The sequence below is a fragment of the Sturnira hondurensis genome, unplaced genomic scaffold (assembly GCF_014824575.4).
Source record: "Sturnira hondurensis isolate 20B ecotype Veracruz unplaced genomic scaffold, ASM1482457v3 Scaffold0023817, whole genome shotgun sequence".
NCBI lineage: Eukaryota > Metazoa > Chordata > Mammalia > Chiroptera > Phyllostomidae > Sturnira > Sturnira hondurensis.
The window spans coordinates 4,405,629-4,430,820 of NW_028096448.1; the positions used below are offsets into that span (position 1 = coordinate 4,405,629).

At 42.7% G+C, this 25,192-nt stretch overlaps 1 protein-coding gene across 2 annotated transcripts in view; it reads left to right on the plus strand.

Moving 5' to 3' along the window:
• JARID2 (jumonji and AT-rich interaction domain containing 2) overlaps positions 1-25,192 on the plus strand; it is a 257,383-nt gene that overhangs the window by 176,793 nt on the left and 55,398 nt on the right. For both annotated transcript variants that reach the window (XM_037037987.1, XM_037037988.1), the window contains one exon: positions 18,826-18,995. In XM_037037987.1, coding sequence (XP_036893882.1) covers positions 18,826-18,995 — 170 coding nt within the window. The remainder of the gene's footprint in view (positions 1-18,825; positions 18,996-25,192) is intronic.

Below are 25,192 nucleotides of genomic sequence, written 5' to 3' on the forward strand. Positions count from 1 at the left end.
CTGCCCTCCTCTTTCCATTGTAGATGTTTGAGTTTAGTCCTTAGCAGATATTCTCATGTGCACTTGAGACGATGCCTTTTGAGACCTTTTTCTTTAAAGGCCCCCAGTGTTTCCTTCCTCGGCTTGTTCATCTGCCCTGTGCAGAAGCAGAAGTGTAATAATGTATTTCCTTCCCTTGTGGTTTATTTGAAATTATTTATAGACCAGTCGCAGTCTGTACGCCCCCTTCTCCCTACTCCCTACCTTTATCTTCTGCTGTAATTTCACTTTAGATAGTTGCTTCTGTGCAGTATGCCCTACCAAGGGCTTGCCAGGTGAGGGGAGAAGTATTTTCCTGCTGCAAACAACTAACCAAAGCAGACAGTGTGACTTAATCTACCTTTGTAAGGGACTGTCATAAGCTGGCTTTAACTTTCTATCTGTAAGATTATGCCCAGCTCCTCCTGGGAAATAGCAGTAGGTTGTGATCCATTTTGGCCCGGAAGATGCACCTAAACTCCGCACCCTAGAGGTCCCCCGCCTTTCCCCACCCCCACTGTTTTTCCTGCATACAACAATAGTATGTCCTTGCAAGTTACTTGAAGTTATTTCCTCTTTTGTCTTACACTTAGCATTCATGGGTGGCGTTCTGGCTCACAGTTAGACAATGCAATATCCATTACATCTCTTTTTTTTTATGATTCTTCCAGGCCTTAAGTATTTTCCCCATGGCCCTTTCCAGGGTGTACATCTGTGTGTGTGTGTGTGTGTGTGTGTGTGTGTCTGTCTGTCTGTCTGAGAGAGAGAGAGAGAGAGATGGAATGAATTGAGAATATTTATGTGTGTGTGTGCCAGTGTACCTCACATGCTTTCCCCCATTTCACAGGTTCCAACTTACACAAGATTTCATTTAATTTATACCCAGCAGGGGAATCTACTCATAAAACACATATACCTCTGTAAGTCTTTTCTCCACCTTTCACGATGTGCTTAGCAGTTGCTGTGGTTTGCAAAACAAGCTGTTTGAGACCAGAGGAGGGGAGATGACACTAAATAACGCTGTAGCTGTCCTTTGGTGCATGGACTGCACGCTTGTAGTCTTGTTTGCTGTGAAGGGCAATTCCATATACTAATCAACATTTTCTCTGTGCCTTATGTTTTTAAATGGAATTTGTTGTATTTTTGGCCTTATGGGGATTTTTAGGGGTGGTAGTGTCTCCCAGAGGGTGTTTTACAGAGATCGGTGTGGAGCCAGTTCCTTTTAGGAGCTAATGGGGAGAGTTTCACAAAACTAGCAAGGGAAAATAGGGTCAGCTCTTATTTGTGTTCGTTGGTATACCATTGTCATGACAACAGAGGCTCCCCCAGCCCCCACACCAGCCCGCAAGATGAACCCATTCATTCATCCAAGGGTTTCAGAAATACTTTATGTGAATTCCGTGGACTTTTAGAAAGTATTTTGATAGACTGTTATTGTACATTCTTTAGTAGTATTTTGTAGTACCTTATTCTGCTCACGTCACCAAATATCCTTCTTGAGATACTGTTTTCTCACCTCTAGGGGCTAAGAGAAGATGCTTAACTCGAGTAGCCTGCATATCGTTGGTTCTCCATCCATAAATTCAACCAACTGCACATGGAAAATATTTGGAAAAATGTTGCATTGTTGCTTATGTGTACTCTGTACTGACTTCTCTATTGTTTCAGAGAATGATAACAAAACTTTCTCTTGTTATCATTCCCTAAAACAATACAGCATGACAGCTATTCACCTAGCATTTATGTTGCATTGTGAATGATCTAGAGATGACTTAAAGTGGAGCAACAAGTCGGTGTTTCTCTCTCTCTCCCTTGCTTTCTCTCTGTAAATTAAAATATATATTTATATATAAAGTATAATTTATACACGCACACACACACACATACATATGGGAGGTTGTGCGTAAGTTGTGTGCAGATGCTAACAGTTTGTCCTTGGATTTTGGTGTCTGAGAAGGTCCTGGAACTGGTCCCCCCAGATACCAAAGGACAACTCCATGGAACAGTATCCCTAATCTTCTGAAAGAGCTTTCCCATGTTGGGACATGTCCTTTGAAGTCTTGTTCTGTGTCTTAATTCATGACATTTTTGCTTTCTATTCTATAAATACATTTGAGCTTGTTTTAATAGAAACATGTTTTAAGTTACAACCAAGTAAAATCTTTTAATTCTGACTGGCTTAGACTTCCTGGGTCTTGGGCTACATTCAAATATTAGTCCTCCCTCTCCCAGATTTATTGAGATATAATTAACATATAACATTGTGTAAAGTTTAAGATATATGTAAGAAATGTCCAAACTTGCAGAGAATTTTTGTGAGTTTATTTGAGCCCAAACCGAGGACAATGGCTGGGAAAGCAGGATTTCAAATTCTCCAGAGAATGGCAGTTTGCAGCCCTTTTTTAATGCATTTGGAATTCAGGAGTGAAAGGAAGAAAGGCAACCTGAAAATGGTAGTGAGCAAGGTGGGGGTTGCATGAAGGATAGTTAAAAAGGTGGTTACTTTGAAAAAGAGGCATTTTAAAGGCATGTTAACCTAGATGCACAGAAACAGTGGACAGGGCTCCCTTAAGGCAAAAAATAAATCTTTTACCAAAGAAGTTATATATACGTGGGGCTTGACTACCCCCCATGACCCACCCACTTAGGGATTTATGATCAGATTGCCCTATGAGGATACTTTACATAGAACCCTTTTTTTGTGCACGTGTACAAATATATGGCCTGATGATCTGGAGGCCATATATTGTGAAATGATGGCAACCATAAGACAACATCCATTACCTCATATATAGTTACCTTGGGGTGTGTGTATGTGTGTGTGTGTGTGGGGGGGGGGTGAATGACTTTAAGATTTATTCTCTTCAGCCCCTTTCAAGTGTACAATCCAGTATTATTAAATGTAGTCATCGGACTGTGCACTGTATCCCTAGAACTTATCTTCTCTTTTTTAAAAAAGATTTTATTTATTTTTAGAGAGGGAGGAAGGGAGGGAGAAAGAGAGGGAGAGAAACATTGATGTGAAAACATCATTAGTTGCCGTGGCTTAGTTGGGGACTGAACCTGCAACCCAGGTATGTGCCCTGACTGGGAATCGAACCTGCAGTCTATTGCTTTGTGGGATGATGCCCTCAAAGGTACATCAACTGAGCTCCATTGGTCAAGACCAGAACTTACCGTCTTATAATGGGAGTTTGAACCTTGACCACGTTCATACATATACACAGAGGCAGACACCAGTCTATGTTATGTTCCTATGTATTCGGTCTATTTTAGTTTTAAAGATTCCACATATAAGTGAGACGACACAGTATTTTTCTTTCTCCGTCTGACTTATTTCGCTAAACCTAATGCCATCAAAATCCATTCATGTTGTCATAAATGGCAGGATTTTCTTTATGGCCGAATAATATTTTATTGTATTTATAAATTTATTGGGGGATGACATTGGTTAATAAGATTACATAAATTTCAAGTGCTTTATGATACAGTTCAGGATACAGTTCTATGATACATAGTCTGTGTATTGCGCTGTGTACCCACCACCCAAAGTCCTAAAGTCCTGTCATCTTCCATCACCATATGTTTGACCTCCTTTACCCTTTACTCCCTCCCACCCGCTTCCCTCTCGGAACCACCATCCTGTTGTCTGGGTCTGTGAGATTTTGTTTGTCTCTGTACCATTTGTTGCTTTACCTCACATGAGTGAAATCATATGGTTCTTGACTTTATCTTTCTTACTTCACTTAGCATGATATTCTCAAGATTCATCCATGTTGCAAATGCTGGTATTTCATCTTTTTTTACACATTTCTTTATGCCATCTATCTCCTGACAGACTTAGATTGTTTTCATGTCCTTGCTGTTATTGTAATTAATGCTGCAATAAACATGGGTTGTAGGTATCTCTTCAAGATAGGTGATGTCCCTTTGGTCATGTACCCAGAAGTAGGATTGCTGGACCATAAGGTAATTCTATTTTTTATTTTTTGAGGAACTTCCATCCTGTGTTCCACAGTTGCTGCATTATCAATTTACATTCCCACAAGCAGTGCGTAAGGGTTCTCTTCTCTCCACATCCTTGCCAGTACTTAGCTTTTTGTCACATAGTTTTTTTCTTATTATATATTTACATTGTGTTTTAATGTTCACTTAAAATGAGCTCAGTTCATGGGGAAGGGGATTCGTCCTCCCCTGAGCGGGCGTGTGATTTCTCACCCAACACATGGCGCATCCAGGTCTGGCTTCTGGGTTTGACCTTCTCGGGGATCCACCCAGGCTCTCTAGGCCCACGGGGGGCCTAGCCGCCTGCCACCCCCTGCTCTCCACAGTTGGGTGGTTTTATTGTTTTATTGTTGACCCGATCAGCATTGAAACCCAAGGGGTGTGAGGTTATCTTTGCTTGTAGTTGTTTGCTTTGAGTAGGGGAGGTCAGGAAGGAATAAATTGTACCTTTCTTCCTGGAAAGTTCTCTGGTGGTAAATGATTGCCTTCCCAAGCCTATTTCTGTCCCAGAGGGAAGTCATTTCAGGCGCTGGCAGGGAGTGACAAAAACTGAAGTTCCAACCCATTCCCTTGTGTAGCCTCAGTCATATTTCATTGTCTTGCTGTGACTGTCTTAGACTGCTCTTCATGAAACCGAAGGTTTCATCTTTGGACCTAGAAGACAGTGTGAGGTGTCTTAATGAGTCAGGTGCATCTCTTTAAGGCACATGTGTTTGCACTTCATTTGCCTGTTTTCTGCAGTCTCTTTTCTGTCCAGCCCTCTCACACTGGAATCTGCCTTCAGTTCCTTTTTCAAATACACCCTTACTTGTGCTTGCTTGCCTTTCAGGGTCTCCTTGGTGTAATGAAATAGTTACTGGGCTTGTCCATATCCTCTCCTTTGTGGAAGCAGAAGCTTGAATGAGGAAAGGATGGGTATTCTGAGTTTTCTGAGTTAGTTTCCTGTTCAGTCATTGCCATGCTCTTCTGTGAAATACATTTACAGTTTTCATTGCTTATTGACCAGTCACTGCGTGATGTCTTGTTCTTTGATTCCCAGCTCAAATTTGTTGGTGTCTTTATAATTCTAGAACTGAGACATTGTGGAAATCTGGAGTAGGGAGATTTCACTTACCTGGTGGCACCAAGAGTCCCAGTGATGCCTCCTGTTCTACCCACAATACTCATTTTGTAGTATTTTTTTGCTTTTAAAATTGTGTAACAAAAAAAGAAAACAAGCAGTGATTTTGGAGGAGAAACCTGTGAAGTTAGACTACTGTACACTGTATGCTTCTCAGATGAAGTGTCCTGTGATACCTGCAGTTGTGTGAGATAGTGAGATGAAACAAAGCTACACTTGAGGACGAGAGCAGTTGAAGGAATATATGCTGTGAAAGTGAATTACTATAATTTTTTTAAACCAATGGGTTCCTCCAGCATCAATGTGGTGGGGCTTTTCTGTGTGTGAGAAGATGATGGCTGCTTTCTGAGGGTGTTTTGGATGGGGAAGGAGATGGGGAGAGGGAACTTGAAATGTCCAGCTGGAAATGCTCTCCTTCCAGGCTCACTTACAAATTGCTGGAGGTGGAGCCTTAGCAACACTTCCAGGACAGATGTGTGGCTGGGAGTGTTGTGTTCAGCAGCATATTGACACAGTTAGAGATGGATGCCTCTTTGATCAAAGGCAGACACCATTAAGGCATGTTTAGGCTGGCAGAATTGAAGAGACTCATTATACAGAGAGTAGTTTGGCACCCCCTGGCCTCCAGTGCCTGCCACCCACATCTTTATGAACATGGTTTGGATTTTCCCAGTTTGCTGGCATAGTGTTTTGCTAAAGCTGGCTGTGAGGAAGCTTGCACCTACTTAGCTTCTGCTGCTTTGAGTTAATCCGTGATTTGCAGAGGAGAGAAGGTTGTAGTTTAATTCCATGATTCTTCAGCATATCATTGTTTCTGATTATTTGGGAAGATTTTTCCTTACTGTTCCACCCTCTTCATTGTGGTCCTTATTTGCACCCTCCCTTAAAGTGCCCCTTGGGTTCTCCTTTTTTTTTCAAAGGTGGCTTGCCTTGTGGTGGTGGTGGTGCAGCATAGCTTGAAAAGAACCAAGAAGTTAATTCCCTTGACCGGGTGCTTCAGCTACTCAGTTGAAATAGCTTATTATGATTATGGCTGGCCAGTGTAACAGGAGAAAATGGGGCCATGGGAAAACAACATATGTATAGGAAGTATCGCAAAAATTAATTGGAAGGAGTCGCTGAAACTAGGTTTGAGGCTTGCTAAAAAATGTTTTGGTGGTCACTTTCTAAACTCCTACCTTACAATGTGGTTGACATTTGAAGGTTCATGTCTTTTGAATGGATCTCTCCCCCCTCCCCCAACACCCCCATTGTTTTCAACTTCCATTAAGATCATGTAGAACTTTCGGATTCTATCCCGTTTGTTGCATTCTTTTCTCTACTTTTTGTCCCCCTTCCCTCTTTTTGGGAATGTGTGGAGCTAGGCAATATTGGAGCTTTATGGCAGCACCTAGGACACATCCAGGACCTTTTTTTTTGTTTTGGGGGGGTGTATAAACTGTGCTGAAGGAGGCTGACCTTGTGGCTTTATAATTTCCTGTTTATGGACAGGGAGAATGGGCTCCACAGTAGGGATTAATGAAGGGCTTAATTGAACAGGAAGTTTTTCAGCCCATCAGAGTTGCTGAAAGGATGCATGTAGCTTGGGTGTTTATCTTGAGGCCTGCATAGTGGTTGGACTTCTGTCTCATTTTCCAGAACTAAATGGGGAATCAGGAATTGTCAGGGAGCCTCAGTGCTCAGAGGGAAAGGGGTGTGATGTAGTTCAGCAATAGCACTGGGTGTAGGCAGGCTTGTTTGGATTTCTCCCTACCGCCTGTCTCAGCTCTGGGAATTTCATCATAAGCTTTGCTCAAATCCTTAAGAAGTCCATTGAGCCATTTGTGTAGTGTCCTGGCAAAATACCAAGATTTAACTCTGGAAAGGAGCAATAAGTCACTGGTTTTGTTAATAGGGTTTTGTTACTTAAGTGACTGTAAGACAGATGAAGCATTTGATGACAAGTTCCCTTGTGAATCAGAGCATGACTTCCCCCTTTTGGAGAAATTTTCATTTTGTGGTATAAGTGAGGTCTACTCAGAAAACATTCTGGTCTTAGACCTTGTTGAGGATTCATTTAAGACATGTAGAGTTATGGTAGACACGTATGTCCTGTAGATGTTCAGTGAGTCAGCTACTGCTGTCTCTGGGTAGAGGGCCTATGGGCCCATGTGCTGCAGAGTCAGACTGGTCCTGCTTGGTGGCCGATGAAGGAGAATTGGGAGGACTTTTACTGTGCTGTGTAGAGGCATCTTTATTTGGGGGATGGTTATTAAGAATGTAAATGATGTAGAATGTCCTGAGTGAGTTGGAAGGAATGAGTTGGCCCTAACTTACCTCTTCCTCCATCACCTAGTTGGTCTAGTGCAAGAGGTTACCTGGTTTGGTTTGTTTCAGTGACCGCCCTTTGGAAAGATGTTTCTGGTTCCTGGCCTGACATATGGTTACCCTGTGCAACCTAGAAAGTCAGAAGAAATTTGACGTTGCTTGGAGGATATTCTCAGCATCCTTAGAAAGGAAGGCAATTTCCATTTCTTGATTCCCTTTTCCGTACTTTGAATTGATACATTTTCCTTGATTTTTGTTTAACTTTCCTTGCCACTGGCTGGTGTGTCTCCCTGGATCCGTCATGGCAGCCCCCAGGGCCAGGGAGCCTGAGATGGTGCCACATGAGCTCTGTTTCCTAGTGGGAAAGTGCACCATCACTCCGGGGTCACAAAGCACAAACAGGAAAAAAGAGGATAATTGCTCTTCTTATGTTCATTAGCTATTAGCAGATTCTTTAATTACCATCATGTTTCCTCATCTTTAGGCAGTTGTCATAAAAACCTAGACCTCTTTTATAAATGTTCAGAAAGAGACAATGTGTGACTTGTAGTGAATGAATACTTTTATTACAGAATAAGCTTCACTCAGCGTTTTGGTTGGTGATATATAAGTAACACCCCATAATTGAAGATTGCAAATGATTATCTTTCAGCCTACTAAATAAGTTTCTGTCTGAGCCCCCAAATGAGTATGTTGTACTTCTTAGTGAAGAAAACGTGTGTGTACCGTGTCTATTACTTTAACTTTGTCTTCTCTTATATTTTCTTGGTGGTAAAAATCACTTGGGAGGGGGCATATTTCAGAAAACCACATTGTGGAGTTTCACCCCAGGTATATTTTTTAGCATTTCAAATGCTGGATTGTGAATTTCAATGTATTTTTCATACAAGCAAGGAACTTGAATTATAATTAAATTGATGGGATGGAAGGATGTTACTAATAGTGTTTATATACTACTTTCTACTTTCCATAAACAAACGGTGGCTGGTTTCTTAGATGGCATCAGATTTCAGTACAGGCCCTCAAAATTGGTTAGTGCCGGCCAGGGCTTGTCATAAATCTTGAGTGTCAGAAGTCCTCAGTGGCGATCGTAGAGCTGGAGTCTGAAGACCCTTTATTGCCATCTACTGATGCTTGTTGACTACTGCATGGGATTTCTAGTAGGTGGGGAAATTGTTCAGAGTATGCCTTTTCTGCTGGTCACCCTTTAAATCAAGCAGATCTGTGTTAGCAGGCTTACAGTCTGAGAGGCAGAGGATACAGGAGGCCAAAGCCTACTTCGTATCATTCATTGCAGGACTAGCTTTCACAGGTGCTGATGGAGCTTAGACTCTGACCCACCTTGCATCTCCATCGAGACTTATTTCACGTGGGAAGTCTACAGGATTGACCTTTCAGTTACACCCTTAGGATTGTGCCGGGTTTTGCTTTTTGATGAGGGAGACGTGTAGCATTAACTGTAGTATGTAATTCCTTCATGTTTCTTTCTTCCCTCTTCTCTCTTCTCTTCTCTTCTCTTCTCTTCTCTTCTCTTCTCTTCTCTTCTCTTCTCTTCTCTTCTCTTCTCTTCTCTTCTCTTCTCTTCTCTTTTGAAAGAAGGGAGTAAAACACAATTCTTGTCTTACAGAATCATTCCCTCTCCCTATCCAACCACCGTCTTTGCCAGGATTTGAGATTTCTGGCAGTTCGCAATTGGTATTGAGTAACATAATTGAGAAACTGCTGTTTTTTTTGTTGGAATAGTGTTTTTTAAAAAAAATTGGCAATCCCACCTTGAGAGAGTGGAAAGGCAGATTAACGTTTTAACTGGCTCTTCTAGGCTTTAAAACCAAATGTGCTTTAGAGAATTTATTCACGCCTTGTAACTATAATAACGTATTGGGAATTTATTTGGCCAGGTCCTTAACTTCCATATGCTGTTCTTCTGACTTTTGTTATCTTTTATTTTGCTCTCTTCTTGCTGTAAGATATAGTTTTTGCTTAAGATTGACCCGGAACTGACAGTGTGTGTGGAGAAGACCTTTTGTGGCTCTTCTGTCCTGGGTTTGGCGTTGGAGTCCTGATAAGAAGAGAGGGTTATGCTGCCTGGGGGAGGCAAAGTAGGCAGCTTTCTGTAAGTGGTAAACTCCAACACATGTGACATTTGTGACTGACAGAACAAAAGAGCTTTGTTGCAGCTCTAATTGTTGATTAACGATGATCCTTCTCAAATTTGACATGGTTGCTTTCTAGAACACAAAAGAAGTCAATGTCAGATACTTCCTTGATCATGACAGAATCATGATTTTCAGGCAGCCTTGGTTCTTTGACATTGCAAGATGCCGCAGAAAATTAAAAAAAAAACCTAACCATAATTGCATAATTTTTAGCTAATTAAATCAAAAGCTGTGCCATGTATTACTTGTTACACTGTCTGGGTGGTATTCCCCATCCACCCGAGATTTATGTGCCCCAGAAATGTTTTGCTTGGTAAGAAGCTGCATGTAGTGTACTGTTTAGTGCTCTCATTGACTTTGATACTCTTCCCTCCTTTCTCTCCCCTTAATATTTTCCCTCTGAATAGAAGAAAAATAAAGGCTCACCATTCTCTCTGATGTCTGATTTCCAGTGCCTGAGTTCTAAGGTAGTGCAGTCTGTGAGCAATTGTAACATCTTCCCGAGGCAATGCTACCCTTCTCTTTGGGCTGGCTTTTTCATGCATAAAGCTGATGAATATATTTATAAGTAGTTAGATTAAAGTTCCTAAGGATGTCTTGGGGTTCTGAAGGATGTTAATGTTTCTCTAGATGCGTGAATTATTCTTAATTAGAACTATTAAGTCTTAGGGAAGCGGGTATAGAGAGTATTGTTACTATTTAATAGTTTAAGGGAATTAAGGGACAACTTTCAGAATTGTGCCATTTCTAAAAAAAAATTGATGAAGATTTACAAGAATTTTCCACCTCCATCTTGTAAAGTGCCAGACAGTAAGTATACTTATCGCTAAATCTAAAAGTTACAGATTTGTTGTTTTGCCTGACAAGGTGTAGTTAGGAAGTTGGTTCTGGGAACCTGTAGCTTAGCAACACAGCCGTTTTGGTGATTTAAAGTTCTGATTTTCCACTGCACACAGGTGAAAGATCAGTATGTTTCATCTTGAATCATGAAAATTGTATATCCAAGGAATTATTACAAGAATTACTGTATGTAGGTTTTATAGATGAAGTCAGAGAAGATTGGACCTAGAGGGAGAGATAGTTTTCTCCTTTTCATAGTCCCCTACACTTCTTTTTAAAAAATTAATAAATAGATGCCCAACTTGCCTTAGAGTACAGGTTAGTTGGACTAAAGCCCGGGTTTTGTGATGCATTGTTCTTTTCCTTATTACCTCTGTGACCAAGCAAAGCTTCATAAGGATTCATTTTGAGGACTGAACCAAAAAAAGTTCTTTTAGGAAATCCTGTTAATAACAAACTTCTACTGAAAATAAATGCCCATGTAATCTAATTAAGACAAATGCTGCAAATATTTAATATCCTGTGTGGTTTTTAGCATAAACTCTATTTCATCTGTTTACATAGAAAGCAAGAAGTGAGGCCTCTGAACCGATATGAGATCTCCAGAAAGACCAGGTAACAGGCATTCTGTGGCACAAAACTCTTCCCATGGAGCCAGCTGACTTCACTTTTCTGTGATGTTGAGTGATACCTATACAACTTGATAAACAGATTATTATGAGGGTGGGGCATGAACAGAGCATGGTATAGTACATTGCCAGTAACGCTGGCTGGAGAGTTCAGTATGAGTTGGTCTTTGCTTAGCCTCTGAGTTCACTTGAGGATGTGTTTATTTTTCTCCTTACTATACAGGATGTTTACAACCATCTTGTGTGGTTTTTTCTGCAGTTGCACTTGCATTTGAATCTGGTGGGCAGCTTGCCCTGGGTTGGGGATATCCCCTGCCCTACCCCTCACAATCTCCAGGGTGCTCGTGTGTGCACACACACGGGCGTACTCTTACTTCTTTGAGTAGCTGCCAGGTTTTTAGTGTGTGTGTCTGGGGGGTGGAATAGAGTGGGTAATTATTTGGGGGATGGAGACACAGGAAATTTTTTTTGAATAGGCCTTTCAGCAAATTGGCAAAGCTTCAGGGCCTGGTCCTACACCAGTACAAAGAGTGCAGCCTTGCCGGTCATTTTGCATTTGCCAGACACAATATGTGTTATTTTTTGAATGAACAGACCCTGCCCTCCCACCCATTCTTTTTGCTCCTTGTTTAGAATTTAGATGTAATCTAAATAATTGGATTTATCAGCTTACAGTTTTAATATTGGAAAACTGAGTTAGTAAAACAGTGTTTTGGCTTACACATCCTAACGAGGAACCAGCTGGGCATTTCTTTAAATCACTCAGTCCCTCTTGATCCTGCTTTCCCCATCCTAATTGTATGTATACACTGTGTATTATTCAGATTTGTAAACTATCAGAAATCCTGGACAGAAATGGAATTTAACCTAGAAATTGCTTTTGTGCTGGATTGAGGGCTGCCCTGGAGATAGCCATAAGCTGGTTAACTCTATCCTGTGGATAACCCCAGGGAATAGTGCCACCCTCTGGTGAGGTTTCTGATAGTGGACTGCCTGGGAAGCTTCTAAATGAGAGATTTGGGGAGGTTGGGAAGGGGACACACAGAGGGTATTACTATAAAACAAAAGTATTTGGCGTAGGACTTTGTCAGCTCATCAGTGAAGTTTCTTTCTTTATAAGCATTGCCTTCCAGTTTACTTGCTAACTTTCAAAGTAATACCAGTGTTTATTTTGATGTGTTTCTTTGCTCCTGTAGTGGTGCTGCACATTTTTTAAAAAACCTAAATAAATATTAAATTTTTCTTCATTGATTTTTAGAGGAAGAGGGAGGGGTTCCACTTAGGTATGTATTCATTGGTTGCTTCTTCTTTGTGCCCTGACCGGAGATTGAACCCGCAACCTTGGTATATTGAGATGATGCTCTAACCAACCGAGTTACTCTACCCGGCCAGGGTGATATGAAAACATTTGAAGGTATTGCGGGGTAAAAATTTTAAGTGATCAAGCAAAATAATTTCTGGCTGTTGGCCATGCTAACTAACCCTAAATGAGAGACAGCTCAGGAGAAAAAGAATGCCTTCTTACGTGTATCCTAGGTAGTGGAAGAGGTCCTAAAGGGGGGCCGGTGCTGAAACATGGGGGGGGGGTGGCGGAGGCGAGGGCACACACCTCATCTCTCAGCATCTCCTCACCGATGCCAAAGTGAGAGTGCAGGAATCAAAGTAGTAATCTTTGGACGCCTTGTCCTCAGTATTGGGCATCTTGCTGCTTTCTACTTGGCCACAGGAGACCATCTTTCCAGTTTCTCTTTCCCTATCTCTAGCTCAGCCCACAGCTTGGGAGGGTTGAGGAAAGCAGAACTGGTGCAGACACAGGGAAGGGCAAAGGGGGGCTTATTTCTTCAACAGACAGCTGGAGGCTCATCCCATTAGCCAGGGTGTCTGCACAATTCTTTGTCAGGGTATTCTTATACATCAGCCACCTTTGTCAGCCAACTCTTATACATCAGTCAGGGTACAGCTTAGCCATCACCCCCCGAAGGGAGCTTCCCTCGATCTTCTGGTTGATGACTGCTGCCTCCTCCTTCAGCAAGGCCACCAGCCTATACACAGTGGGGGTTCCTTCTCTGTGGGTGGTAGTCCCTGTAACTTTGGGCTCGATGGGGATCCCAGTTGCTTTTGGACCAGGTGTTCCAGCTACTGGACTACCAGGAAATAAAATTTGGAGTTGCTGGGCCTGATTCCAGGCCCTGCTGCCACCCCTTCACCAAACTTGTACATACTTTTCTGTATTCAACTTTCCTGGATCTGCGTACTGGGCCAGGGGAATCTGATTCTTAATGAAACTGAATGCCAGCTAACCCTTGGGTAGACTTACACTGGGATGGCTGGTAACTTTCCCTGGGGCAGGACACCAACATCTTTTCCTCTTCTGTTGCTGTTGGGTCTGTTTCAGAGGCGTGCAGATCTCCCTGGCAGTTCTAGATGGTCATTCAGTCTGCCCCTCTGCTCAGAGACATGCATGTGTTTAGTTGTGTAATTCCTAAAGAATGAATGGTGAATTGTATTGTTTATAAGTGGTACAGCAGTACCACTGCTCTTCCTTCTCAGTGCCTGTGGAGGGCTTGTCCTTGGTATGCAATAACAAGTCTATGCAGAAATAGGTTATAAAGAGGAGACTGCAATACAGCCTACTCCTTTGGGACCCACAGAGTGTAAGGAATGGAAATGGGGTCAAGCGGTAGGTCATAGGGGACATTTAGTTTAGGACGGGTTGGTGTCTCTGGGAATTTTAACAGGGAAGTGGAGGAAGTGACTTCCTTAAGAAGTAATAAGGCTAAAATGTTCCTCTTTTGGATGATGAGAAGTAGTCAGCCATGGCAAGATAAAGGAGGAGAGCATTCCAGGTTGCAAAGAGGAATATTGAATAAGTAAGTTCCCCTCTGACTGTTGCCTCCACCTTCGGGCATTTATTTCTACCTAGAGGGACACTCTGTGGGATCAGATCAGTAAATTGGTTTCATTTCAACACATTTTTACTTCCTTCCCGGACATTTTAATTTAAGTGGCATTCGCATCAGTATAGCTGAATTTATTTTTATTTTACTTTGATTTTTTAAAAAAAATTTTAAGATTTTATTTATTTATCTTTAGAGGGGAAGGGAAGGAGAGAAGGAGAGAAATATCAATGTATGGTTGCCTCTCGTGAGTCCCCTTCTGGGAACTGGCCTGCAACCCAGGCATGTGCCCTCACTGGAAATCGAACTGCGATCGTGTGGTTCGCAGGCCCGTGCTCAATCCACTGAGCTACACCAGCCAGGGCTACTCTGATTTTTGTTGTTGTTGTTGTTGTCATTCCTAAATTGCCGTGGGCAATTGCCTTGGGCTTCTGGACCCAGGAGCTTCTAGAAGAGGGGGCACCCAAGATGGTTTTGCCCACGACAAGGCTGTATGCCTCACCTCCTACTTGGATGCAGCATGGTGTGGCAGAGAAAACTCCGACCTGAGGACCTAAGGTTTGGCTAGTCTTACCTGTTCTGCCATCCATGCTGTGTGGCTCTTCTCTGACTTGATTCCATCTGTGCAGCAAGGGTAATGTTAAGATCCCTTCAAAAATGAAGGCCATTTGCTTTTAAGCATCTGTCTCAAACACCAAACGAATAGCAGACTGTATTCATATTCTCTGAGCTGGTCTTCGCATTTTTTTAGTCCTATAAGTCACATGCAGGCATTTACACAATGGAAGGTAAGTGACAATAGTGATTTGATCTGAAATCATTTCTGTCCCTCACCTCACTGCCCCCAACCCTAGATTTTTACACACTGTAAATACAGTGTTACCCTCAATATATTTATACATAAATATATTTATTTCTTCTTCATCTGGTTTATGTTTACTTGATCTGCATAACTTGGCTTGCTGAGAGTTTAATTGGTTTCATTAACCCTAGGATACATAAGAGTCCCTAGAATGGAGGGGGTTTCTGTAGGGGAAACTTCTTCCTTGATCAGTAAACTTCAAACATGGAAGTGAATTGTGCTCCAGTTGATTCTTCTGTCATTTGCAGGAGAGACAAACACCCTCTGTATTGTCTGTGTTTCACCATTTCTGCGTATGATTATCAGTGGCCACCCTGGTTTAACTCAAGGCCAAGAGGCTTTAGAGGTCCCACGTGCTGTTTTCCCTTAACCCCAGGAACTTGTACTTCCCCCTGATGACTCTGAACCTCTGTAGTTCAAACAGTATTTTCATTGTAGAATGTTCTCACTCCAGGGGAAGGTGGTGTTTTGGGTTAAAATGCCAGTCGGCTGATGGAAGTGGGCGAGTGCAGTAATTCCTGCCATGGGTGGGTGTACCGCCTTGCTTGTGCACTTGCTTGTGCACTTGCTTCTGGAGGCGATCAGGTTGAGTGCAGGTGTTCCCAGAGCCCCGCCTCCCTCTTCAGCCTGTGGAAGTGTCTGATCTGGCCCGCCTACCCCTCGGCTCAGCCCCCCTGCCTCTCCAGAGGCTGCTGTCCTCGTTCTTCAGTACATCTGCACTCCACCCCATCCCTTTTTAAAAACTGATTTAAGATAACATACATTCACTTCCTTGTGTTAGACCTTCTAGAATGAATCACCTATCCCTCAAACATATCTGTGTGGCTACGTGCGTACTCCATGGAATTGGCCTGTAAATTGTGTCATTCAAACTCTTTTGTTGTGTGGGACCAGCAAAGCAAAGTCAACACGTTTGTAATCCTCCTGGAACTGCAGGTTGAAAAGCCAGACCACAGACTTGCCCTTTTTGCAAAGTACGGATTCTTCTGGCCTCTAAAAAAAGATATTGGTTTGTCTTGTTCTTTTGTTCCTGCTTTCATCTGGGTCACACAAATACTTAAATCACTTGGGAGCTTGGCTTAATACTCTGAGGGGTCATTTATTTTACTGCCACGTTTTAATCTGTTATTGCCTTATTTTTCATAGTCTCACTGAGAAAATCATCAGGCAAAAAGTGCCTTTTATTTGAACATTGGTAGGAGCAGTTTATCTTTGAGGCCCTGAAATTGTAAAATACCTCACTGTGTCCTGCTCTGTCATCGTGCCTCGACTGTGTTTGTTTTTTATTATGGCTGTGCTGTCTTCTCATAATGTGTGGCATTTGTTGCTGCTGACTTTTGAAACAGCAATAAACACAGAACATCCTGCTCCCATGCAGGCAGGATTTCTGTAAAATCCTTCACCGCTAGAGTGTGTGCTGTGTCCATTTAAATGAAGATGTACAGATATAAAATTACCAATTTAAAAAAGTTTTTAGTAGAATGAAATTATCCGGGTTTTCTTTTAACTGGGAAGGACGGCTGATGCAGAGGAGGGGTGTCGGAGGAGGAGGAGGCAGGCAGTTCAGTTGGGGTCAGTCCACCTGCAAGCGGCACCGTGTGGCAGGGCTGAGGCTGTTGGAAGAAAGCTGAGTTTCTAGTCGGCTGCTTCCCCTGAAGCAGTACCATTGCAGGTATGGGCTGCAGAAATTGAGAGCGAGCTTTTCAGAGACTTAAAGCATTGGACAGGGTGATTTTATATCTGTTGAATCTAATAATAAATTTTGGCTTGTATTTACCTTTTGAAAATTCCATCCCCCTCACCCGCCAGTCTGTCTCAAATCGAAAAAAATGATGATAAAACTATCCATTTGCAAAAGGTAGAAATTTAAAAAGGAAAGGTTGACACAAAACTGGTCCTCCTATCAGGTAGTTTGAGACGCAGTCCCCCTGCTTCCCCCCCAGGCCTGAACTTCCACTGCTTGCCTCTGCAGATCGCTGCCCTGGGCTCAGTGGCTTCCTCAGCACACCCTGAAGGTCTGTCCGGGCACACACAGGCAGTCTGTTGCAAAAAAAGCTCTTTGTTCTTTATTCTCATTAATAACACTTGCGAATTGTTAAACTTGTTGAGCTTTCTGTCTATACCTTGTTAACGTGCCTATTTCACTTTGGTTGTTCTGGATTCTGAAGAGGTTTGCAGATTTTAAGGACTGAAGGTTGCTCAGTGATGCATAGTGGTCATGCTGTCTCCCCTTGATTGAGTGTCAGTTCGCATAGGGAATATGATCTGCACCATAGTGCTTTGGGTGGGTGGTAGGAGAGGCAAGAGTAGTAGAGACTGGTCGGGACTTAAGGGTTGTTAAATTCAAAGGCGTTACTTTTTACAAAGGAGAATGAATATCTTGGTTTAGTGTTTTATTGAGTACTAGAAAGTTAATTTAAAATTTTAAGTATTTTTGAGTGTCAGCAGGTTAATGTACTATTTTTAATTCCAAAAATAGTTCAGGGAAAACTTACTTGCTTGTGCTTTACAAATATATCAGATTTCCTTTTATTTCTTATGTAGTAACTCAAAGCACTGTTGAATTGAGCTGGCATTATCAGTCCCACATGGTCATTGACTCTGATTGGGGATTCTGACCAGATCTAGATAAAGCCCTGTGTTTGTTGGGCTGCTGCTCGGTTCTTTTTGTGCCGCCGCCCCCCCCCCCCCCCCCCTCTTTCTTGAGCAGGGCCTGATAGACGGTTTAAAGTGGTCTCAGAGGTGTGCCTACTTCCGTTGATGGATTGAGAGCCTTACTGTGAAAGAAAGAGCTATTATGAGACAATTTATGATAAATGTCAGGTTAGTTATACATAAAGGAAAAATATGTTAGGATATGTATAGGGAAAGGGAAATTAACTATCAGCTCTGATGTCAGCTTGGTATTAGGAAGAATGGAAAGAAACCATTCCAAGACCCATTAGTATCCAACTTGGTAGAAAGGTGTATGTCTTACATTAAGATGCTGCAAATGAGCCCTGACTGGTGTGGCTCAGTGGGTTGGGTGACGTCCTGCAAACCGAAAGGCCACCAGTTCAATTCCTGGACAGGGCAGGCCCCTGGGATCCTGGCCAGCCTCCCCAGTTGGGGACATGCAGGAGGCAACTGATCAGTGTTTCTCTCCCTCCCTCCTTTCCCCTTTCTGTAAAAATAAATACATGAAATATTTTTTAAAAGATTTCGTAAATGAAAGATGTCAGTTAAGGAACTCCAAACTGGTTTGTAGACACTGAATGGATCAGTCGAAAGTCATTATCTGGGTGGGATTATAATGAGGAAGAGGCCTGCCAGGCAGATTAAGGCCAGTTATTTAAAATTTCTGACTAAGGGGACTGAGTTTACCCTGTGTAAGCACAGGCCAATCCACAGTATGGTGGGTACAGAAGAGTTTTGGGTAGACTAGGGAGATACATATTTTTTCCTGTGTTACAAGCTTTACTGCAGTGAACTATGTGGCTGATTGGAGTCAGAAGCGATCAGAAGTGGGGTACAAGACAGGGTCAGTGATGGGTGGACAGCAGCGGCGCCCTGGGTGTGAGGACTCGGTACGGAAGGCACTGTGTGTTTGTGACAGTATCACGTGAGCAAATAGAGCGCTGTATGACGGTGGCAGGCTGATTTGCGTTTCCTCATCACTGTGGGCTAAATTTATTCCTAAGCCAATGATCCCATGTCAAATACCACACACAGTTTTTGAAATGCACAGGGACATAAGTGGTCTGTTCACAGGCATGTGGCGGTGCATACGCTCTCATGGCACATATTTTCTATCAGTGTGTAAAACAGGGCCCTCTAACCAAATTTGTTGCCCTTCAAAGCAGGCCTGTCAGAGATATAGAACCTTAATTAGAAAGAATTTGCTTGAAATAAGGTGATTCCACCCTTTTGTTGCATAATTTTATTGCTGCATGTAGCTCTATACCCTTTGATCTCTGCTTAATTTGTTTTTAATTTTCTTCTGCTTTTACAGGCCCAGGCTGCAAGCACAAAGGAAGTTTGCTCAATCTCAGCCGAATAGTCCCAGCACAACTCCAGTAAAGATAGTGGAGCCATTGCTACCCCCTCCAGCTACTCAAATTTCTGACCTCTCTAAAAGGAAGCCTAAGACAGAAGATTTTCTTACCTTTCTCTGCCTTCGAGGTAAGACTGTATTACCAGTCAGTTTGGAGGGAACACCCTAGTTAAAAGAAAAAGGAATACACCACATACAGGAATAGACATTAGCTTGGTCTCTGCTGCATGCTTCTTTCAATTCCCTGAAGTAGAGTTTAAAGTGAGAAATCCCACTAAGAGGGTGCTTGAGTCTTTATATTTCTCCTTTTGTTTTCATGTCACTCTTAATTTCTAAGTATAGTTAATAGTGGAAATAATTGGTTGATACATGTCAACAGCGGCAATTAACAGTGCACGGTGAGTATGAAGTTTTGTAATAAAAGATGGGTTTGGATTTACATGTCTGTTTGGGAAAGTGTTTACCACAGGAACTAAGTTTTCTGACAGTTGTGAGGGAAGAACACAAAAGGATTGGCAGAGAGAGTGAGGAGCCTCTTAATGATAGAGAGGAGGTGTAGATAGCCATGAACTTGGAGAGTTCCCTTGGTGAGGTTAGTTGAGAGAAGGGGAACAGGAGGTAGAGGCTCTTTGTGGTGGTGGGTCATTGGCTTGACATTCAGGTTTATGTACTTTTTTTTAAAAAACAGTCTGAAGTTAAGTTATAGAAAGACTTAGGTACAGTGCACAGAACTTTTTCCTAAACTACTTGAGAGAAAATTTTCACTTGATACCCCCCTTTGCTCCTTAACACATTAGTGTGCATGTGTGTGTGTGTGTGTGTGTGTGTGTGTATATATATATATATATTTATATATTTATTTATTTATTAAAAAAATAAGGACAATCTATAACCAACAAAATTAGGACATTCACAGTGATATATGAGGGGGCGTCCCTGAAAACCCTGGACTTACTTTCTGGAGGTGGGACCCTAGTAGTACAGGCTTCCCCACCAGTAGTTAAGTGTTCTAGGAACCCACCTGTATCAATTTACTAGCTGGCTTTGTTGTGAGAGGCTGCGTTTGGCTTCAGTGAAAAAAATTTTAGAGACTTTTTTGAACACGTTTGCCTGTTTCATTTTGGTGGTTTACAAGTGCACCTGTCCACACTTTGCTGAGTGAGAGTGTTCAGCTGTTTTTGACCCAAAACGGCATGACCCCCACACCCCACCTTCCCTATTCACGTGATCCACTTTTTTGTTGTTGTTGTTTACATGCATGAAAAAATTCCCAAAGGGAAACGTTTTGCTGATGTGGAAGATGGTGAAACTAAAAATGACAAACACTAAAAATGGTCAACATTGATTTGTTAAAAAACTGTTTTGAACAGTAGAAAAGAACATCTCGGTAGGCGTATTGCATTGAATGAAGAGTACTTTAAAGGTGACTGAAGTTTAAACATGTGAGAATAAATACACAATTTTTTATTAATACATTCTGTTTTGGGGGGGTCTCCCTCATGAGTCACTCCCCTGAAATGGAATTGTGTGTACTTTCATTGTTGTGCTCTGGTTTTCCAGTGTCACATGAATACCTGCTCCATTTTGCAAATGTCTTATCGTTTATCTAATTTTGTATTTATGTTTAGATGTATTTCTCACTTTTTAATGTCAACTGCTAATGATGCCTCTCTTCATTTACGTCTTTGCCTCCTCCAAAGTCTTTACAGAAGTTGACAGTTGGGATAATCTGATGACCACTATAATGCCTGAATTCTAATTATGCTTTTTCCACTTGGTGTGGATTTCCAAATAGAGCTTGTCAGGGCTCCAAACTTTATGTTCAGCTTGAAGGAGTCCAGTCACTTCATCACCCTTGGGTGACAGTGGGCACTGTTAGGAGAAAAGAAGGCAGTTTTTAATAAGCTCGCTGTTTGTAGGAAAAAATGTCTGGAATCAAATCAGAGAGAGACCTGGTAGTGATATTTGTTGCCAAGGATTACAGATCATTCTTTTCTCCAATTATCACCTGGAGTCATGTTGGCGCTTATTTGGAAGATGGAAGAGAATAAATTCGAAAGGAGGGGAAAGACGCTGGAAGGACACCAGACTAGCCCAAGACACGTTTCCCCCTACAGCTCCGTTCAGTCTCCTCAGGGAAACCTGGGTGGGGAAAACTCCCTGCACCATTTATAAAACTGGGATTAGTGTTGATATGTAAACACACGAGCCAGTCAGTCATTCAAGGATTAAAAAGCTTTAGAGATTTAAAAAATCTTTTTTAAGGCACTGAGAGACCTTCTGCCTAAGTCTGGCAAGGCTCTCTCCTTTCCTATTATGACCTGAAATTTCTAAAGGGAAGGAGAGTGGAAAGATAGGGCGGCAGGGCCTGAAGTGTTTGTCTGCAAGTGTATTTGTCTTCAAATAGCTGCTTTGAAGGGGGTCCACATGTCTCTTGCCAGAGGCATAATTAGTATCTTTCACTGATACATGGGGAGAAATGGCAGAAGGGGGTATGTGCCATGTAAATTCATACCATCGCTCTATTTTCTGTTACCGGTCTTGTTATTCTTAATGAGCTCTGTCATCTTCTCTTTGTTCTGACTATGTTTATTAGCAGATTAAAAAGCTTAATACAGTAGAGCAGTGGCAGGTTAAATGATTCTTTTATTTACATTTTTCTTTTTATGGGGCCCTGCAAACAAGGTGGATTCCCAAAGGGGATTCCAGAAATGTACACACACCTACACACAATTTGTTCTTCTGACATTGGGTGTTACAGTTCCTCACTGCTGGACGGAGAAAGTTTTTATTTGAGGAGGGGGTTGCGTTCAGCTTTGTGAAGCAGTGCTTTTTCCGTTTGGGGACTGCCTGCCTTTTGTTCACCAGTCTTAGAGACTCTTCAGTGATCAGCTGTCATTCAATTGCTAATTAATTCAGCAGGCTCATGTTGAATCTTTTTTATATGCCAGACACCTAGAAAACAGATTGGAAACAAGAGAGTGGTGTCAGCGTGGTAGGTTGAAGAAACCATAACAATAAACCTGAAAACACCAGGGTGGAGGTGTGCATCTTGCCATCAGGAAGCAAGTGGCGCGGTGCTCAGGGCTGCCTGGGGTGGCTGCAGAGAGCAGTGACACTGAGCAGGCTTTGGAGAAAGGGAGGGGGGCTTGGAAGCAGTTCTGCAGAAACCCCAACAAGGCCTGGATTCGAGCTAGGGTGTGTGGCTTAGAGCGCCCCAAGTTAAAACCAGGAAGCTAGATGGGTTGGATTCTGTGGGCTCTGGGCTAAATATGAGGGCCCGACTGAGGTTCTTCAGCTGAGAGGTGACGCAGTGTAACCTTTGTTTAGTACTGGCAGCTCAGTGGAAGATGGGTTGAGGCTACAGGAAAGCCATCCCCCTGGGGTTATCGTGGGAATGCAGACCAGAGTTTCCCCATTTGTAAGATGGGCAGACAGTGTCTGTGGCACACAGTTGCTGTGGAGTGAAGCTAAAGCTAACGGGTGTGAAACAGGCCCAGATGGCGCCTGCGGTGGCTGTCCCAGTATGCTTACTCACTGTTGCCCAGTGCGATTCGTCAGACACACAGCAGAGAGGAGGGGGTTTGATTTGATGTTTAGGAGGAACAGTCTAGTAAGCCTGCTGAATAGACTGCAGGTACTAGAAGATGGCATTTTCTCTCGAGTGGCTTTGCTGGCAAGGAGCACATACTTTGATAGAGTACTGGCTTCGGGTGTTGAGGATGATAAATTCTAAGTAGGGCAAATGCAAAAGCCTGGGGTGGTTTAGAGGTCACAAAATGAAAGGGGATTAACCTGCTAGAAAGCAATTAAGCAATCCTCCAATTGCAGGGAACACTATGGTGCTAATAATGAACTTCCTTGAGCAAAACGGGAATCCTTTCTATTATATGAACTCTTTGGGGAGGAAGGTGCAGGGTCAGAGTGGTATACATAGCTTTTTTTGATGGATCCTTCTGAGTGGTGTTGCATCTTAATTTTTGAGAATGGTAACAGTGAAAGTTTGCTCCAAAATGGTGTTCTCACCGCCTCGAGGGTTTCAGTGGCCACCCTCTTTTCTCCAAATCAAACCAGCTGTATGCTCCTCATGTGCATGGTTTTTCAATAGAGTTTGTGTAACTTGGCTGAGTTTTGCTGAGCAAGCAATTCATTTGCCAGGATAGTTTATCAGGCCAGTGAAGAAATAGGAAACCATGGAATTCTCAGGTGCAGAGGAGGGCAGGATGGATTCCTTTTAATTGTTCTGTGACCCTTTTGACTTGTTAAGGCTCCAAGACACTGTGTTCAGATGATTGGGCCCAGCCAACTGGCCTCTGACCAGGCTGTGCCCTCCCTGGATATAAAGCGGGTCCCCCTTCTCTGCCAGTGGCTGCTGACACAGGCTCCCAGTCATCTCTGGCTTTAGAGATTCCTTAAGTGGCTGTTCCAGTCCTTTCTGAAATCCATGTAGAGAAGGTAGATGAAGAAACAAAACTTTAAGGAGGGATAGTCCTGTTCTGTTTGCTGAGCATCTTGCTGGCTACTGAGGCATTGTTATTCTGCACTAAATAAACTTTATTTAGTAACAACACTAAAGTTACTGGTATCCCTGTCCTAAAGGCCAGGTGACCTTTCCCATAGTGTTTAGGTTCCTGCAATGACATGTGGGCTCTGTGGTCTTCTAAACTTCAAGGGAAGTCAATAGGTTGAATTCTGCTTCTAAACTTCAAGGGTGGAAGTCAATAGGTTGAACCCCTCCAGGCTGCTGTGTGGTATGATGTGTGCATTCATTTGAGATAAAGAGATCCACAGACCCCACTGTATTGGATTGGCTGCGTATTTGTTTGTGTATGTTTTGAGCTACATGTATAGACAATGAATTGGAAAAGATTGTAAGGGGAATAATTCAGCTGCTAAATAAAAGATAGTTGGTCTCATTGCTATCGGCCAGCTCAGCATGGGAGGTGACATTGTTGGGAGGGAAGGTAGTTTGTTCTCATCACTGTGTCTGTCATGTTAGGGCTCTTGGAGGTAGAGCCCATGCCCTGAGGTGGGGAAGTTCCTAAATGTGGGATCAGACAGACACAGCTGGGAGCACCTGGGCACTAGTCGGTGCCGCATGCTGTGACTGAAGAGAGGAGGAGTGCTGAGGGAGAGACTGGCCGCACAGTGAGGCGGTCGTCACTTCGTTCCTTGTTCTTCTTTAAAAAAGGCTTACTCGGCTGAAGGTTTCTAACTCTTCCATCTCATTGCTTATTCCCAAGTTTCAGGAATTTTAACTGTCGAATTCATTTTGCATTTCCACACCTCCCTAGGTTCTTGCCACCAGCCTGCTTAGCTTCCCATTTAGGAAGGCAGGTAGGAAGCAATTTGCCTCCTTTCTTAGCTGTGTAAAGTGACAGTCTGAATTTAGAAATATGAGTTTTTGTCACTGAAGCCGCCATATATGGCCTAATAATATCACTTAAGTGTGAGTTGCTTATGGCACTTTGTGTCTGTTGCCTCCCAGCTTTTAGGGTCCTCATAGTATGCTCAATGTACATACAGTAAAGTAAACTGAATCCCAGGAGACAAGTAATCCTGACTGCCTAGCTGGCACTTTTTCCTATATTTTGGGGTTCCATGTGGAGTCCTTTTCCATGATTGGTGTTGCTTTTTGACACTCATGCAGAAAAGAAGTTGCAAACCTGGGGTGGGTGGGTCTCATCCATCCTGGGCAGCTCTCTTTCCCATAAAGAATAGGCGTTTCCTTTGTGTTTGGCCTTTGGCCTGGAGAGCTGTTCCCCAAAGCCCTGCTGCGTGTATTCCTGGTGGTACCAAAGTGACTTTAGCTGGACATTAAAAATTTTTTGGTTGTGATTTTTATTACTACTTTTTCTTTAAGGCCAGCTATACTAATTTTCTGTTACAATGGAGAATTAAGTCACTTAAGTCATTAGTGGGAATTTCATGGAAGAAAACTAGAAGCCCATGATTATCTGGATAAGGCAGATGACTTGGGATGTATGGAAGTGGGTGAAACTTCGGAAATCTGTGGTAAATTCTTCTCTCATAAGTTGTAAAGGCCATCCTGGGAGTGATGGGGATATTGCCATCTGTGTGTGACTGTCATTCTGTTTGCACGAGTGTGCAGGGTGAGTGATGTCTGGTCTGTTTGGGCCACTGGTGCCCGGAGCGTGCCCAGTGCACTCTGAGTCAGAGTAATGAACTCAGGCAGTTGTTGCATCCGATTTTTTCTCTGACTATAGTTTCAGTGAGTGGAGCTTTCCTGTCCTCTAACTTAGGAAATCAGTAATAACTATGCCTTTCTCCCCCAACACAGTCCCTCCCAGTTCATGTTGAAGTC